This window comes from Anarhichas minor, unplaced genomic scaffold, assembly GCF_050575085.1.
Source record: "Anarhichas minor isolate MPS153535 unplaced genomic scaffold, ASM5057508v1 ptg000042l, whole genome shotgun sequence".
NCBI classification, from domain to species: domain Eukaryota; kingdom Metazoa; phylum Chordata; class Actinopteri; order Perciformes; family Anarhichadidae; genus Anarhichas; species Anarhichas minor.
In genome coordinates this window covers 5310578-5329040 of record NW_027466488.1, presented here as the reverse complement: position 1 = coordinate 5329040, position 18463 = coordinate 5310578, and the positions used below count along the sequence as shown (strand labels likewise).

Sequence of the window (18463 nt, the reverse complement as noted above, 5' to 3'; positions counted from 1 at the left end):
TAAAATACAATAATTGACATACTCCTGGCACGTCTGTTTTTTCACAGTGCTGATACACTCAGTTCAAAGTGCATCATTTTCTAAGTTTTAAAACCATCAGCAGAGTTTTACAATGTCAATTTCTTCTATGCACATTGTAAAAAATGTATTTACATTTACAATTTAGTGAGTTGATGCCAGTCCTCACTTTCGACCAATGTTAGCATTCAGTATACATATATTATGCATGTAGCTGTGCACGTTAATAATCAAGATTGAGTTAAAAATAAATAAATAAATAAAATTTAGAATATGACTTTGTATACCTGATTGACTGGATCTGTTAGTGTTCTGCCGGTCAGACAATGGCGGGGGTTGTGATTAGTCACACATGCTTCTGTAATGAGCATGAATAAGAAAATTCCGGGTACCAGGAGATCTAAATTAATTTAAGCCTCTGAACACAGTAACACAATAACTGGAGCTTCACAATCAGGTGGAGAATGTATTCTCTCCTGTTCAGTGGGATTGTTCTGATGAATGATTTTTTTAGACGCCCTCCAGAGTAAACCGTATACTGTACAACCCCATTTCTTTCTTTTTAAATCAACAAATCATCTTAACGTGGAGGGAAGAAAACTGTAAATATTACATATAAGATATTTTCCTTTTTTTTGTCTGCATTGATCTTATTGTAATCTGCAACAATAGCACATAAGATGTACACTCACTTCACAGGACCTATTCCTTGAAAGCCTTGCTCGGCCTTAAGCAGAGACAGGAATCTACGGGACCGAGTGTAGAGAGCGTTCTTTCTTTTGTGTCTTTTGGCAGCTGCTGCTCATGTCCTATTGATTCCTTGAGCCATAGTTGTTTTCCTACTGTAGCTTTAGCTGCGGCCTTATGTGTCCTATTATTAAATGGCCGTCACGTTGCAGCACTATTCAAGCCCACAATGTGGGACAGTTCATTTTTACCACACTCGATATCTCTCAGACAATTTGGGTTTCATGAAGCAGACCCATCTTCGCAAATGAGGTGACCATATCTGTCAAATACAAAAGACACAAAGCTGGACTGTTATGTATTGTATTTACAATGATGAGGGAAACGTCCATTCATGTTTGCATAAAGCACACACTCGCACACAGACCTTAACTGCTGACACTAAATAGGAGAGTGTTAGCTTCTGTTCACTGCTGTGCGAATTCACATTTCCAGGTCAGAATTGTTGTCTCATTAAAAAAATAGATCAAAGAGCACAAGGTTCTCAGGAACTTTTCCAGAAACTTATATTGTTTAACTTGTTTTCCGAGTGAAAATTACATTCAAACCTTTCTATCTAGCTGTGTATTATTTAGACTTCCACTAATTGCAGTCTTTCTTGCATTTTGAATCTCTTTCATTCTCTCTGTAATAATTAATGTTTCTCCTCTGCCTGTTCTCCCTGTCCCTCCCTGGGCTCTCTAAACAGTTTTCTTCCGTCTGTGTGATAAACTCAGTGTGATAAAAGAAAAGAATCCTCTTAAAAATCAGATTAACTGCCAATCCTCCAAGTTCTAATTGGACTATTAAATATTGAGTGCATGTGTAAATTCAATTAATCAGTTTAGCAAGATATTTGGCGCTGCTGCATGCTGTGTGAATATTACCTGACCTCACTCTCTCCTGGACAGCCTTTCCTTTTAGATGCTCTCTCTCTCTCTCTCTCTCTAACACACCCCCTCAAATCTACACACATACACACAGACACAACCCCCCTGCTGAGGCAGCAAGTGAAGCAAAATAACTCACTCTGCCACACAATCGCTCCTTTGCCTCGCTCTAGGCACTGACTGCTTTATTCCATGACTCCCCCCTCTCTCTCTCTCTCTCTCTCTCTCTCTCTCTCTCTCTCTCTCTCTTCCCTGCTCCCTCCTCTTCATTGGCTCTGTATTTTTTTTTCATACCATCGTAACTCTACTACAACAAGAGCCAGTGATGGTGAATTGCTTGACCTTTCTCATTGTGCAGCGGTGTTGTGCTGTGTGGTCTGTGTCGACTTGGTTCAGCCCATACATCAAGAGAGGTTTGTTATTTTGGACACCTTTGTTTGGTGGGAATTGGAAGTGTTACATATTGCCAGCTCTTGTAATAAATGCTTTGTCAGCATTTATATTTGTTAGAATATGCAGCTATGATGCATTATGTCAAAATGTTTGACTCTTTACTTGCTCAGTAAAGACTGACACTGTATGAGACACAGCATTGAAGAGGCAAAAAGGTTTTCTTTAAGACACAATTTTACTGTACAAAATGTTTTATAATTTTCACAAAATACATTTAGAAAGCTCCATTTTAAATAAAATTAAATTGAAATATTTAAGAGACAGCGTGTAGACGTTTTTATCTCAGAAGCATTGCTCAGACGTAAACCCAGTGTGTCCATGTTCTACGTACACACTGAAATAAAAATGCAAAACTCAAAAGAGCATGACAGATGATGCTAGAAAAACCCTCCCGTGGTCTTCAATTATAAATAAGGACTGCGGGGTTTGACTGCAGTCTTATGAACTCGAAGCCAATGTAATCGAACAGAACGTGTTTACAAAAAATTTGCAACACAAGACTAATATCTTTCAAAAAAAAAACATTGTGTGCTAGATGAAATACAAAGGCTTTGGTCTGTTTTACAATCAACAATGATTAAATCTGATATGTACTTGTAAACAACTGCCAAACACTTAAGTTTAAAACTCTGTCAAGCAATGTTTAATCATAATTATAGGAATTAAATATTTCTAGCACGATTTTTTTTGACCATAGGACACTATAATACAACTATACCTAAGAGACAAATTGTACCTGACCCTAAAGAAATGTATTTCATGATGCATGGAACATTTATAGAATATTCTCGGGGATATAAATGAAATCAACTTTTATTGGAGAAATCTTTCTGGAAGATTTCAAGGGAAGACAAGTACTTTACATTTTGACATAAACAAACTGGATTATATCGAAGACGCAGTCTACCATTTACAGACTACAGGTTTTCTTTTACACCTGTTTTCCACATGTAATGTTCTTCGTGGTAATCTAGAGTCAATCCAACCACCGAAGCAAGAGGTCCAAGTTGTGCCGCACGTCGCATTGTCTTTGCACACTTTGAGCTGTTGATAGTGATCCGTGTTTAATAAGCCGGCAAACGCAGGCCCATGTCAGAGGAGTCAAGACCACAGCCTCAGTGGGTGGATCGAGTTTGAGTTTCCTCTGCTAAATATCCATTCGTAAGAAATAAGACCAATAAATAGTTTTGTTTTTTTACACAGTAAGAGTCTTCCCTCCAGCTTTTCGTCTTTAATGATATGCAACAGCGTCCAGAGACCATGCAAAGGCTGGTAGAAAGTCTCGATATAAGCAGATCAAAAGATAGTCATGGCAGAATCTCTCAGGTTCTCTTCTCTCAAACAAACGCAAGACCAACATGGTTTTCTAGCAGTCCATCTATCAGTACTTGATCTTGGTTTTTCATATTAACATACAAATGGCCATTTACTAACACACCAGAGAAAAAAGGAAACAATGACTGAAGTTGGAAATAGAAAAAAAACAGTTTTTGTTCCATAAAAATGTAACACCGGGCACTTTACAGAGGTCCATTTTCTTCTTGACTTTCCATCGTTGTTCTCTCTTCCAAGTCCTCGTTTGAATGTGCCTAGAGCTACAGAACAGCACACAGTCCCACTGGAAAAACAAAGCCCAGACGTCCCAAGGCTCTCCCAGAGTCTCTCTCTTTCTTTCCTCCTCTCCTCTTCACAACCCTCTCTTGCCTTCTTTACTCTTCTGTGCCGTGTATGTGTGAGGAGCACTGCCGGAGGGCGACGGTGGAGTGGGTGGTTATAGGGTGAAGTAGCTCTTCTCTCTACTGTAGTCTTGACCAGTACTGAGACATGTCAGGCTCGTTCCCTGGGACTTGGACAGGGACAGACACTCCAGGAGAGATGAGTCCTGCAGAGACAAAAAGAGAAGATGTCAGTAAAAAAAAAGAAAAAATGTGAAAAGATCCCCAGAAGTCCCCAAGCTAAATTAGATGAGTTGATGCACCATGCACAGTTAGTGTGACAGCTAACACTAGTTAGGCTCATAGCACAGAGCATTGTGCTTTAAACGCTTGCAAATAGGTAGCAGTGGAGCTGCAGTGAGTCACAATGCTCTGCACATGGTTGCACAGTAAAAGGCTTGCAAGCTCGATAAATTGAGGCTTTGGCAATGGCATTTAAACAGATAGAGTAGAACAGCAAATTAATCAAATTAATTAGCAATTTAGCACAGAGGAAATGTGGTTATGCATGATTAACTCTTCATGACTATAACCGGTATATACGGCTCTCAGTAAAAGCATCCTAATGGGGTGGAACTAAACTATGGGCTGGAGTAGCGGGGTTGACATGATGGCGTAGAGCGGCACTGAAATGAGCTTCATGCAACTGCAGAAGGAGAATGATATGGAATGCAGAGATATTGATCGGTTTAAACCAGTTTCTCAAGTAGATGGAAAGGAAAAAGGAAAGTTGCTGCAACAGATCATGAATCAAAGACGGCTGTAGTACCCCCTTATTTACAGGAAAGGTGGCAGATGTTTCAGAGAGTGCACTGTTTGTTATGATTAATTCCCAAGCATGTTGGTAAACAATGAACTGTCTGCCTACCTGTTGAGGTGGTACCAGAAGTGGTCATTGATTGGCTGTTCATATGTGCCTGCATATGAGGGGGCGTGTATGTGTCGTAGCTCCGCCCGTTCACAGGCGGACTGGTAGGCAGCATGCAGGAATAAGAGGAGGTCTGGCTGGGCTATAGATAGGGGAGAGAATGTTACATTAGCTGAGCCAACCATAGTTGTAGTCTGGAATACTGTAAGGCAGATGTGGCTTGATTTAATTTAATTTATACGTTTTGGTTCTCTGAGAAAGCTATCCTTTAAGGTTTTTTTTGTTTGGCCAGGAAACACAATTTAAATTACTCATGGCGTGTTTGATTCCACTCTTACAATCACATCAATCATCATAAAATATCACATAATAGGTATATCTTTAAACATGATTGGCTATAGAGCATTGTGGTATTTTACTTACTTGCATAGGTAGAGTGTTTGACATGGTGAAGCTGGGCATGGGGGGCAGCGCACTGTAGGTGTTTGCCAGAGCAGAGTCAGGTCTACCCAGCATTGACCCCGCGGTGAAAGACACTGTGAATGAAAGTGAAAATGTGTTTAAAAAACCCGCTGAAATCACAAACACAAGTCCTCCAATGCGATGGACCGTCTCATTAGCGCTATTGCGTGCGTGAGGGGACGCCTTATTTGACAGGCGGATAGACCCGGACACATACTGTACAGCGTGTGTCTCAGGTGATTGACTTGTGAGCATGAGCTTCAGCTCTGCCGGTGTGCCCTCGTGCCTGATTCGGTAATTACGCAGATATAAGTCAGCTGAGAAGGTTTGCTCAATCATCCATCAAAAGGAAACCACCTGTGCTTCTTTAAGTGAACCAGAGCGCACAGCCTTTGAGGCATTTTTTTTCTCCTTTTTATATTAATCCGCAGGCTGTGGCATAATAATATTTAGTAATATTTAACATGGATCCTGTCTGACCCGAACCCATCGACATGTTTTTACGTACATTATAACAGTAATAATGCAATGTGAATATTTATGCATGCAGCACATTAGTTGACACATACTTTGATATCAAACTTGAATAGTATTTGAAGGGGTGGGGGTATCCTGTAAGTACTATCCCCGCTGTGGTGCACCTACCCGGTGTAGTGGGTTGTGGGATGGCCTGGTAGACGCTGGTGCTAAAGCTGCTGCTGATGGGAATGTGACTGGAGGAGTTGTTGGCCTGCCGGCGCTGGTTCCGCAGCTTCTCCTCTCGCCTCCACTTTGCTCTTCTATTTGAGAACCATACCTGCAACGAAGGCTGCTTAGTTTTCCTTTCATTGTTGCTATTTTGAAAACGTTCACACATCCGTTGTAAAAAAAATAATAATAATAATAAAAAAGTTCTGATCACTCACTTGTATTCTTGCTTCGGGCAGGTCAATTTTCGCTGCTAGTCTCTCTCGCGCGAAAACATCTGGATAATGAGTTCTTTCAAATTCTGTAATGAAAGAAACCGCACAACAACATTGTTAGTAAATAAGGAATGCATTAGATCTAGGGTCATTTATTTTTTGCAGGGATATTAGTTGAATATGTGTATAGCCTATATCCAAAATTATGGACTATAAACTGTCTAACAGAAATTAGACCTATCATTCGTTTTATTTCAGAATAAAAGATTAAAGTGTCGCTATCCTAATATCTTCAGACAAACCGCAACGTGTGTATTTCTTTTTACAAATAACAATGACATTTTGTAAATAAATAAATAAAAAATAACAAATGGCGGATATAAATGTTGAAATGATTCACTGATTGCTCGACCTTTTTCCAGTGCTTCAATCTGCTCCTGTGTGAAGGACGTGCGGTTTCTCTGTAGTTTCCTCTTGAGCTGCAGTCGCATCTGTGTCTCCTCTGAATCCTCCCCATTCGAGCTGATGGAGTTTGTGTTTTCTCCTGCGCCGTCTTGTTGTGGGCAGCCATCTGCAAAAAAAAAAAGCATATGATTGAAATATACATTCAATTAAGCTAATTGAATAATTAATTCTCGGGTCGCGTGTTGTATCGGCCTGCGGCTAATTGTACAGACCGCGGTGCAACATCATTAATTAAAGCCTCTATCATGGTTGATTAAATTCAAAATCAGAGGAATTATTGCCGTTGCTTCTTAATGTTGCCAGATTACAGACAACTGACTGCGTGAAAAATGAACAATATGAAAAAGGCTTTATGTTTGAACTGTTTATAAAATATTGTGGGAAAAACAGGCTGGCGAGGGAAAGGCTCCGTGTACTTATCGCTTCCCAACAATGGCGTGTGTTCTCAAAAGGTTAAGAGAAATGTGACAAGATGTGGCGAGCCTCTTTTCAGAGCCTACGAAATGTATTAAAACCCCAAACTCTCTAGCCCCCTTTTTTAAGGCAGAGCAATGCCTCAATGGTCGTTCCCATATGGGCGTTGGTATAGCCATTGAGGTGACCACCAACTTTTGAATAGGAGAAGACGCTTTTCAGAATGATACAATGCCTTCAGGAGTAAGGGAAACCATTAAACTATGGACACAGCCAGGGACGAGCAGTGAGCCCTCGGTGGGTGTAATATATGGGAGGGGGGCTATTGGAGGAGATGACAAAAGGATCCTCTCTCTCTGGAGGCGCACAAGCTATAGTACTTTGGCATTGTGCGCACGAGGATCCCAGTCAACAGAGCTTTGAGTCCAGTGTGTTAACCCTTATCCACTACCATCATTAATCACGTCCCCCGGCCAGCTACACGCCAGTCAGGATTTCTGTCTTCAATTGGAAACAAATGAGTGAGGAGAGAGCATGCAACCCCCTGAACAACCAAAATAAGGCCAATCTATTCACTGCCCCTTCAGTTGCAGGACGAGGCTTATCGACTAATGTCTGTCTTGTTGTTGGACATCATTATCACACCGAGAAGTTAATGCGAAAGTAAGCAGGGGTGCGTTGATAAGAGTGGTTTATGCAATATCTCACGGATGTTTGTCTGGAGCCACGGGTTGAACCCATGCAAGAGAGTTCTTTTGTATGCAGATTTTGTTTATGTTTTAACCAGATTAGCATAGTTTTAGAGAGTAGTACCTTGCTCGTGGACACGAGGTTGGAACAGGTGCAGAACGGCCTAAGCCATGCATTAAGCTGCTGTGCCCTTTAGAAGCAAACATGTGGGTTCCATGGACACCCAAACATTTTAAGTTAAGGTGTGCAAACTTTCTTTTTTTTCTGATGTGAAAAATGCAGCAGTTAGATATTGTAAAAATATTTTTAAAAAACAAACGTTTCCATAATGTGAGTTCAAGCAAGATGCAGGTTTGCTCAAAAGCGAATTTTCATGCTTGCAGTAGACCTGAAAACATATTTAGTGTCTAAATGTGAAAGTCTTGGTTCACTGGAGGAAAACCTGATGCGACATGTTTCTTGACAATTTCCCTCGCTACAAATAGACAAAAGTATTCTTCTATAGGCCAACAGTTTGTATCCACGCTATTTGTTTCTTCACTCTGGATAATCCATAAAAAGGAGTGAATGTGCAGCTATTATCCGTCTGCCAGACCCACTGACGCTAGGATGGGATTTGTTTTCTTTATAAAAGCGCTGGGAAATGAACTCATTCTTTAGTATCACGATGTCTCAGCCAGTCAGGCGGAAAAGCAGCAAAAAAGAGATACCGAACCAATTGCGGCACCTTTCAGCTGCTGAGGCTGGATCAAAACACTCTTGAGAAACCGCTTAGAACTGAAAGAGAAAGTGAGAGACTAAATCCTATAGACGGGATTTAGAGCCATATAGCCAGCGAATGAGAATGAGAAAGAGATAAAAGACAAAATCGGTAAGGAGTTTTTATTCGTTCCTCTTTGGATAGAGTTGTCTTCTTTTGGGGGCCTGTCACTCTCCATGTAGCCATTATAGCTGCTGACTCGGCTGTCAGATGGAAAACATATTTTCGTTCCCCTGAGACAAAATGCTTTGCTTAGATAGCCATTGAATTAAAAAGATAGATAGATAACTCGTTATTAATAATAACAATAATATGTATTATTATTAATAATGATATTGTTTATTCTTTATTGTGGTGTCATAATTATTATAAATAATCATATTTATTAAGAATGATTAATAATTGATGTAACGTGCTATGACAGGCTGTACCAACAACAGTAAAAAAAAACGAAATAAGTAGCATATTACAATGATAACAACAACAACAATAATAGGCTTATTACTATTAATTATATTGTTAAATATTATTCCAAAATGAAGTTAATCCTTTCGCTGTTAATATGATCTTTTCCGCTTTGCTGCTTATTGACAACAGCCCCACGTGTCCAAATGGTCATCAAACAAATGCAAATTATTATTTGCAACGACTGAATTTCAGCACTTGTATTTCCCAATTCTGATGCGTATTACTCAAACTCAATGCTTTATCGTAAAACGTGTTTAGTGAGTAAATGTTGAAGGAGCAAAGTAAGCGTAAACAGGTGGTGTTTCTAATAATAAAATGTGCTCAGTGTTCGGCCTGCAGTAGGCCGAAAGAAAACCTTCTGAAGTGGAACATTTCCACAGCAGCCTTACCATCTCCACACTCCTGCATGTTGCCATAATGAGAGACAAAGCCCTCTTTAATGAGCAATTACATGTAGTGCGGACCGTTCCCATAACCAATCATTGCGTGTGAAGGAAAACATTCCTTTGTACTAATATCCCCGCACACAGCTCCCCGGCTCTGCCTCCCCATCAGGAGGGGAGGAAAATGCAGGCTGTTGGGTGGACACCTCTGCTGAAAGGACAAGCCGCTGTCACGCACATCCATGTCTGGGACAGTGGAAGCATTCAGACTGCATGCATGACCTATGGCTTCCTCTAATCGACTAGTCTTAATTGGGGGTCTTGTTCAGGGCATTAAAGCATGCCAATTCAATACCTTCCCGCAAACAGAGTCGTGGACCGGAACCACTGGAATAGTAAACTGCAAAACTATTCATATTCAAACGTGATCATTTATGGTAACCTCTGTGGAGGTATATAAATCCGAACGCATCCATCTTCAAACACAAGTCAAATATTTTGAAACGTTACTGAGCCTCAGAAATCAGACCCACGCCGCCCGGCTGTATCCGCCTTTACAATGCATGCGTCAAGGTGTCTTTAATGCCACTGTGTGATAATGAGGTTCACCTTGGTTGGGCTGCCCTGGCACTGATGTTCCGGGGTACCAGCCGGGCCGGGTCCCCCAAGTTCCTGTCTGACCGTTGAGCATTCTCAGCTTGTCATACATGCCATCTGCGCCCATCTGTTGCTTTTCACTAGCCAGGTTGCGGAGGACTCTGTTTATCGATGACACCTGAATGACAAATTGCATATGATAAAAGTAAAGATTAGATGGAGCACCGTATCAATGTGTTTCTATATGCGGGTAAAAATATGTGGCACACACACACACACACATTATAATCATAATAAATGTGCACAGGAAGAGGTTCCTGCAAAGCGCACAAATGGACAGCAAGCTCCTTCTAATTGACTGTATGTTTGGATGATCACACATGCAGTAATGCGCGCCCCACACTTTCTATTTAATAAAACGGAATGGTTGGTTGCCCATCTCCTTTTCCTCCACTGCATGAGGAAAAAAAGTCATTTCATGTGGCAAATTAAATCATGCACATAACTTACAGTCAGTACACTTACACTGGGTATATTGTCGTTGGTGCAGACCCCATCCGACAGAAGTCTGTCACGGATCTCCCAAGCGAAGATAGACGGACACTCCCTCTTGTACTGCGCGATTTTCGCGACCACCTCTGGAGTGGCAACCCTGGGCTTGCTGCCGCCTATTGCTCTCGGTCTTATGGAGCCAGTTTCATAATACCGGCCCAGGATCTTGCTCACACAGCCGTTGGATACCTGTATAGAAAACAAAAGACACAATTCACATACATTATTTACGACTATTACCAGAATTTCTAAGATGGCGTCAAATAATTTTCACCTTTTCACTGTCCAGCACTTGGACTTCATCATGGGTCTATAAACACAAAAAATATGCCTTCAATGGTATATTAGGCATTATATGTATTCTTTATAAGAGCTGGCAGATTGCTTTCCTTTTTGTCGGCCTTATTACATTTCCAGTAAACGGAATGATGTAACTAGTAAATAATAATTTCACTGACTTAAATACAATCTTAAATGGCAACATTCAGACTACAGAAAAAATGGATTACACGGGAACACCATACCGTTATGTCTCTCATATTTTGCTTAATTTTCTTTTGGGAAAAAAAATCAGTTTGCATCCATTGAAAACAAATTCAGTTTGAAACCTGTTATCTGTTCAAACGGGAGTGTGGTTGTCACCTGCAGTATCCTGGAGATGTCGCAGGGTCGAGCACCACTGTGAGCGAGTTCAACTATTTTCTGCCTGGTGGAATCCGGCAGCGGTCTACCATTAACAAACACACCACCAAGCTGGTTTACGCCACTGTGACCTACATGGAGACAAAGGCATCGCAGTCATCACATCGTAAAATAACTCTCATTAAAACATATGCTATAAAGCAAATTAGTTTCTTTTAATGGAGAGGATAATGGGATAAGCGCGGATAGCAGAGTTAAAGATGAAACATGAAGACAGCATACAGAAGTGCAAACGGTTTATAACAGCTCACTAAAAAAAATTAACTGTCATGTGGTTAAATAAAGTATTTAAAATCGAAGCGCACTGATAAAACAATAGTTGTAATAAATGTTTAAACCGCTCGGTACATTCCGCTATGAAGACAATCATTGCGCAGTTATTCAGCAACACATGCAGAACATGGATTAAACGACAATAGCCTCACATCAACCAAAACATCTCAATACAGGTTTTTTTTTTTCAATTATAAATTAACAACCCAGTCGGTCTTTTGCCCCGAAAAAACTAAACAAAGCTTTTATCAAACCGGAAAACGTTGGTATTAAAACAGTCGCACCGTTATCCATCCCTTCATGTACAGCTGCGCATCACCAACACCAGCACCTCACTCAAAAACTATCTAATAACTAATAATAACCAGCAGCACTGACAATCACAGAAAATACTAGACTTGAAATAATGTGTTAAATTAGCTTTCATTCAAAGGCATCGCTTCCTGGAAAGTGACTTTAAATCGAGAAGTTCTTTCTCCGATAGTCCTTCTAAACACACAGTAATTACGCAGAAATAAGACAGACACCACATAGTAATCTAGCTCTAAAATAGCATTTTTATGATTGGTTATTGTCTAAAAAAAGATTGCTTTTTGTAAATGCTTCCTAAATGATGCTATGGTATTTCTCTAAAGCACAGAATAAACCGGCAAACCTGAAGCAAAATGGGAGAGCTGACTCCCCGGAGTGCCTGAGCTGCTCTCTGTTTCTCCGCTCCCTTCCCCTGCGCTGCCGCCCGGTACATTGACTCCGGGAGCAGAGGCTCCTTAGCAATAAATAAGCTCCAAATATAGAAGAGGGGGATAATATGATGAGCCTGCCTGACATTTGTCTTTAAAATAAAGCTAGCTGCACGTCAAGTTTGAGCTTAATTTCTGGAAATAGGCGGAAGTCGCCTCGGATCATGCATGGGAGGCTAATTGAAAAGATCAGTTGGAGCACTTGTGGCAGGCATGTCACTTTATGACACCGCTCTGCTTTTGAAAATCGCATCGTCACGACAAATAGTAGCATGATAAAACGACCCTTTCTGTCTGCATTTGGATATCACTCAGGCAAAATTGGACGCTACTCGTTTACCCTCCGAGGGAGACTTCGTTTTAAGGTGGCCAGGGGCTACGCGCGGTCACAGAAACGAGGGCGCGCCTGGATTCTTAACATATTAAAAGTGACATGCAGTTCTCTCCCCCCCCCCCCCCCCCCTTGTTTGTATTCGACAACAAATGCTCACAGCCACTGCATTCCTGTTGTGTGCAATCGGTAGGCGTCTTTACTCTGAAATATGTCACAGGACTCTGCTTTAAACTGCAGACTTAATTGTATAAAAATGATCAAAAGGGGCCTGTGTATAGCTGAGTGAAAATAAACCTGTTTAAACGAGTAACATATCCCCTTAGGCCGCTATGTAATAATCTTCCAGCGTGGATTTGATTGATAGTAAATCCATTATCATCCCTCTTGCTCTTTGGTAATTCCAGGATTAAGTGGAATTAATAGACTTCTTACGTTGAAATTGGCCTATCCGCATTTAGCAGTCCTGCTCAGCGGGTTCTCCAGAGCTGCTCCGTCACCTCTGATTTATAGCTATCATATAAATCCTCTGGATCGATAAACCCGTCAGATAAGGACATCACATAAAAATCAAACTCTCCTAAGGTTAAGTCTTAATCATGGCACAATTCCCTCAAGTGCCCAGAGTCGATCTCGCCCGCTGGCGCTGATTATGCGCCTTGTATTCTATTGCAAATCGACTAATAGGAAAACATATGGTGTCAATTTGGACGCTCCCCACCATATACACCCAGGAGTTATTAGCACAAAAGCCATCGAGGCCGTCGCGACCTTTAGACAACCCAAAGGGCCGGGCCCAATGATATCTCCTCGGCAATTCGCACCAGACATCACACGCCAAGCCAGGGGAGCATCCCATTATCATCAATCCGCTGCAAAGCAGGAGCACTGGGCATTGTACATGGCTTTGATAAGGCCCTATTATCTCTATAATGAAACACTGGCAAGCAAAAAAATAATACAAATAAACAGCAACAAAAAATATCTGTAGCTATAAAATAAGACGCTAATGCCAGCAGTTTGTAAAAGTATTTTGTTGTTTTCATCACAGGTCACTTTAATTATAAATCACACCTCTGCTCACATCAAACAATCCAACTGTCATTGTGTCCAACATTGGATTCAAACATTATTTTTTTTTTTTACTAATGCGCACAGAATACAGCACAGACACGTCATCAAGGTATTTGGAGAATAATAAAATAAAATCATCCCACACACCTTCATCACAGATGTCATACACCTCTTGTCCAGCAGCAAGAGAGAAAATGGTTCATGTTTATCCTTTTTTGTTTCAACACACACCAATAATAAGACAGATATTATGGGCCACTTTAAACAGAGGCCGATAAGCAACTTCATGTACCATGTTTTTTTGATTAGCACCCACGACAATATGGTTGTTAATATTTATCTTCTGCTGTGAGTTCAGCCTGCACCTAACAGTAAAGCATGGGGTTGTATTATGAGCATTTTCTTTCTAGTTCATGCTGTCTGTCCGTGAAGAATATGGACTAATCTACATAAGACATTATTGCTATTCCTCATGTTTCATGCAGGGCCCTTCTCTACGCAGCTAATCTTGTATGCAGCCTGGCAGCCAGCTCTAACGCTAATGCAGACGGCTGTGCAATTATTTAATACCAACTCAAGCAGAAACAAAAATCTCCCTCTCAACCCAACCCCCTCTACTTTCTCCCCCCTCTCTCTCTCCCTGGAGCAGGACGACGTGTGATTAACTTGTTCAATAATAACTTCTCTACCTATCATTGCAAAAAATAAATTAACAGCAATGAAACGGCCATCAAATAACTGAGAATATTTCGCCCCTGCACCTCATAGTCATGCAAATGTATGCCTGCACGTACATTTCCTTTCCTTTAAAGTGTTCTTAAAGTTATTGCGCTACAACAAGCAGTGCATAATGTCAGTGGGTGTTGCTTCCATGCAACCACATTATAACTTGCGGTTGTAATCAAAACTTTCACAAACAAAAATAAATATGAAAACAACTTACTGTTCTGCATCATTGAGGCTACGCCAGACTCCCACGCGGCTTGGCTGTGGTATTCTACGCGTCACAAGGAAAAGACAAAGCTGGTTAGTTTCATGTACACATCTTCCTTTTTACTGTCAAATTATTTGCATTTAACAATAAATTAAGTTTCTCATCTCATCGTTCGATAATAATGTTTGCGGATCTTTGTGCTCAAAACATTATTGATGCATAAATAATTTTCACATCCTCAGTGTATGTATGTATTTTAATTAAACTTGCCTGGAAACAGAGTTGACTGTCCACTTTATAACAATTTAGTCAATCATCTGCCGTTTTCACTACTTAATGTCTCCCTATAGGACAAAGCAAAACAACACATTAGCACAGCCACAGCTATACTGATGCACTTACTGTATCTTTATTTGTGCCCTACAATTACAATTAACCTCAATGTTGTTGCCAAGCAAATAAAAGAAAATGTATGCGGCACAGAATTACTTGAACATCTCTATAGGCTTATTTCAGACAGTACTTGTCAAAAATAAATTAAATTGGGCCTATAACTTTTACAGCACTATTTATTTCCTCATAGCCTTATAAATACAAACTTGATATTCCTCCAATAAGGGAGTCTATCGTGGAAACTGTACAGTGACACACGTTGTCTACCTCGCCTCACTGCACTGCAAAAGTCCAGACCAGGAGGGGGTACAAAGCTGGTGTACAAAGCCTGCTGGACTCGCAACAATGCACCCCCTTTCCTGCCTCGTATACCTCAAACCCGGGGCAAAAACTCGGCCTCCGCGACTAGAAACACACAGCTTCCCCACTAAACACACCAACAAGTTCAGATTAATACAAAGAGCCGGAGGCATGCATCCACCCCCTCCGGGACCATTCACAAACACACACACACACACACACACACACACACACACACACACACACACACACACACACACACACACACGCGCGCGCGCGCGCGCGCGCCCGTGCATACACAAAATCACACACTCTCTCTCTCTCAGACACACGCACACACACAATCGTGACCCCGGTGCCGCTAGTGCGTGAATGTGGGTTTTGTTGGCCCTGCTTTTCTAGATTTTTTTTTTTTTTAAGTAATTTCTTGTAACAAATATTTGGTGGTTATTTTGTGCTGCTGGTGCGGGTTGTAAAGCGGGTTTAAAGACACAACAGCGCAGTAGGGCGCTAAATTGGAAAAGACAAATGCATTAAAGAAGCTATTGACTGGGGGACAGATAAAAAGGGGGCCAGGGAGGGAGAAGTCTAAAGTTTTCGTTTTCTCCCTCCATGCAAAGTTGTGTTGTGTGCAGAGCAAAGTGGCCTGATAGCGACGTCTATAACAGACTGTGTTTAGTCCAAGGCTAGTTTGTGGGATCCACGCAGGGGCCGCCATTGCATTTATATTGTAGCTTTCTTTCACGTTTAACAAGGCTGCATTAATCAAATTCAGATTCCATCACACTGGGCCACATAGCCGGAGTTAGCCTGTTTAGCATAACCTAAAATCACCAAAACAACCACCAACTAATGCAGAAAGAATTGCTGTTGTTGGCCTGATGTCACAACAAAGTTAGAGTGGAATAATAATAATAAATACAAAAACCCTGACCAGCCTGAAAATGCAGTAGCTTTTAGCCTTGTAAGGTCCAAGTGGTTAATCATTTATTTAAGGTCGAAAGCTCAAACGTTGTTGTTCCCGAGGTTAACTACGATCTAATCTGCATTTCTTTTCCTTTAGTAATCCGTAACAACAATGTCTTAATTCAACATGCTTATTCTGGCTGCGCTCACAACATTCATATGCAGAAATAGTGCGTGAGGGCCTTGACTACAATGGCCCCGATGCAAGTAGGCTAACAGAGAATATATAGGCTATATTTAGTATATTACTTGAAAAAAATTGTTAAATATTACACATTTAGTCAATTGTTTTTTTAGCATGCTTATCTACAACATGTTTAATCTCAGTACAAAGGATCAACACTGTTAGTTAACATGTTATTAAGCCCTCTTATTAAGGCCTGATGTGTTTCTTCAACATTTTATAGGGTATTTTTAGGCTGAATTATGCAGAATGCATCTTGAAAATTACAAAATAAAGATGCTAATTACAGTACATTAATAAGCCTGTTTTATACAACTGATTTGTTTGTTTTGACAAAATAGTTTAAAAGCAGCAATTTGTATCCATATTTTGTGTTTTTTATGAATTATTTGTGAATTTATTTAAAACATGATTTACTATTATAGGCTGATAGTCCTGTCAAAGATAGTGTCTGACTACTTTAAATACTACTCAGCCCAACTGCTAAAATGTAAAAGTAGTTTAACTCGCTGTCATTAAGGGAACCAGCTTAGAAAAAGGGGAAAGCTGTACACAAACACGCTAAAAACGGACCTCCTCCCCAAGTGCTTCATGGAGCTTTTTTTTGTAGAAGGCGCTTGGGTGACTTGCCTGCATGAATCAATCTGACACCTTTCCTGAACGGGTCATTGCGCCCCATTCTCCACGATGATCACTGTCCTGGCCCAACGTGACTTTTTACTCTTTACTGTCATAAATAAGCGGTAAGCTATCCGTAGGCCTAAACACACCAACAAAATCGAGCAGATAAAACAGACAGAGCCGCTAAAGGCTGTTCGCACTTTTGAGAGAGTCCAGTCAGAAGACAGGCTGCACAATCCACACGATAAACACCCACAAGCTCACCACTGAACCTCAATCTACAGCCGAGAATAAATGACCTATAATAATAATATTATTATTATTAATAATAATAATAACAATAATAATAATGATAACAATAATAATAACAATAATAATAACAATACTAATAACAATAATAATAACAATAATAATAACAATAATAATAACAATAATAATATATAATATATAATCATAATTATATCAATAATCATTCCATAATTGAACTGCACAGACAAACTTTAAGTCAGAATCTTACCTTTTTGGGGCATCCTGTGTCGTTGTCAAAGTCCTTGGTAAACTATAGGCTACAGCCTCCACACCACAGAACGAGCAAAAAAAAAAAAGCCGACCAGGATCAGTCTCTCTCGGGAAGTTTAGAAGAGGAAAAATTAGTTTCCAGCGGTCTTCGGCGGAGACGGAGGGGATATCCCTGCGAAGGGGACAGAGATTGACAGTGAACTCAGATGTCAGGACGCACGGAGTTTGGCGAGGATGTGCGCTGGCGTGTGAGAGAGCGAATGAGAGAGTCAGAAAGAGAGAGAGAGGGGAAGAGAAAGAGAGAGAGGGGGGAAGGAGGGGAGGAGGGAAGAAGGGAGGGAGAATCGTGGTGGTGGAAGGAGGTGGGGGTGAGAGAATGAACACACCTATGCTGATTAGCGATGGAACAAGTGTAATGTAGGCCTATGTGTTCCTGGTCTGCTGTGTGCGCCTCGCCTCTCCTCCCTCCGCCGCTCTTCACTGGCCCATTAGCGCGACCCGACCTCTGTCATCATCCCCCATATAAACACTTCCCCCTGCACCACAGCAAAAGCGGGAAACAGGGCCGAGCCACAGCGCGAGAGGAGGGGGGGGAGAGAGAGAGAGTCTTCCCAACCCACTAATCAGCCCACGCATGCAAATACCCTGCGCTCACTTGCTGAATATTGCCCTATTGCAAAGCAACTGCCTCGGAAATGCCCATTGGTCGGAAGGCTCTATTCTTCAGCTCCAACCTGAGGCTAACTAGTGCTGCAAGGGGAACGGGAAGTAGCAGTGGAGCAGCAGCAGCACACGTGAGCGCTGGAGCTCATAACGCTAAATGATAATTCCAAAGAGCTGCAGTTTACATGTTATGAAGCAACCGAGGCTGTGCATATGAGATTCATTTTATGTAGACGCATGTAATTATGAGATCATGTTGAAAAGTTGGGATGCATGTAAACGTAATGTTTTTTAGTTTTTTTTTGGGGGGGGGGGGGGGGGGGTTCTGCATCCACTTGTCAAATGTAAACCTGCAGGAGGTATACAAAATAACCTGCACCTGTTCTGGATGAATTTAAAG

General features: G+C 41.0%; 1 protein-coding gene across 9 annotated transcripts; it reads right to left on the bottom strand.

Moving 5' to 3' along the window:
• Positions 1-3691: 3691 nt before the first annotated feature.
• On the bottom strand, positions 3692-14451 carry pax6b (paired box 6b). Of its 9 annotated transcripts, none has more exons than XM_076110224.1 (12): positions 14427-14451; positions 13631-13654; positions 11006-11136; positions 10638-10673; positions 10331-10552; positions 9824-9989; positions 6447-6605; positions 6038-6120; positions 5778-5928; positions 5094-5206; positions 4671-4812; positions 3692-3969 (listed from the first exon to the last, which is right to left on the bottom strand). In XM_076110224.1, exons 1-12 carry the CDS (start codon positions 14437-14439, stop codon positions 3884-3886), a joined length of 1326 nt encoding a protein of 441 aa, XP_075966339.1. In that variant the 5' UTR covers positions 14440-14451; the 3' UTR covers positions 3692-3883. The 9 variants fall into 9 exon arrangements, with proteins under 9 accessions (XP_075966339.1, XP_075966340.1, XP_075966343.1 ...); XM_076110225.1 differs by having other exon boundaries at positions 10337-10552; XM_076110228.1 differs by lacking the exon at positions 10638-10673 and having other exon boundaries at positions 10337-10552.
• Positions 14452-18463: the final 4012 nt, after the last annotated feature.

Excerpts from the sequence above, each read along its gene's own strand:
- pax6b (XM_076110224.1), bottom strand. Across the intron at positions 10,553-10,637 it reads AAGTGCTGGACAGTGAAAAG|GTATCCAACGGCTGTGTGAG; the intron begins GTGAAAATTATT and ends TTTTCTATACAG. Across the intron at positions 4,813-5,093 it reads CAAACACTCTACCTATGCAA|CCCAGCCAGACCTCCTCTTA; the intron begins GTAAGTAAAATA and ends CCCTATCTATAG.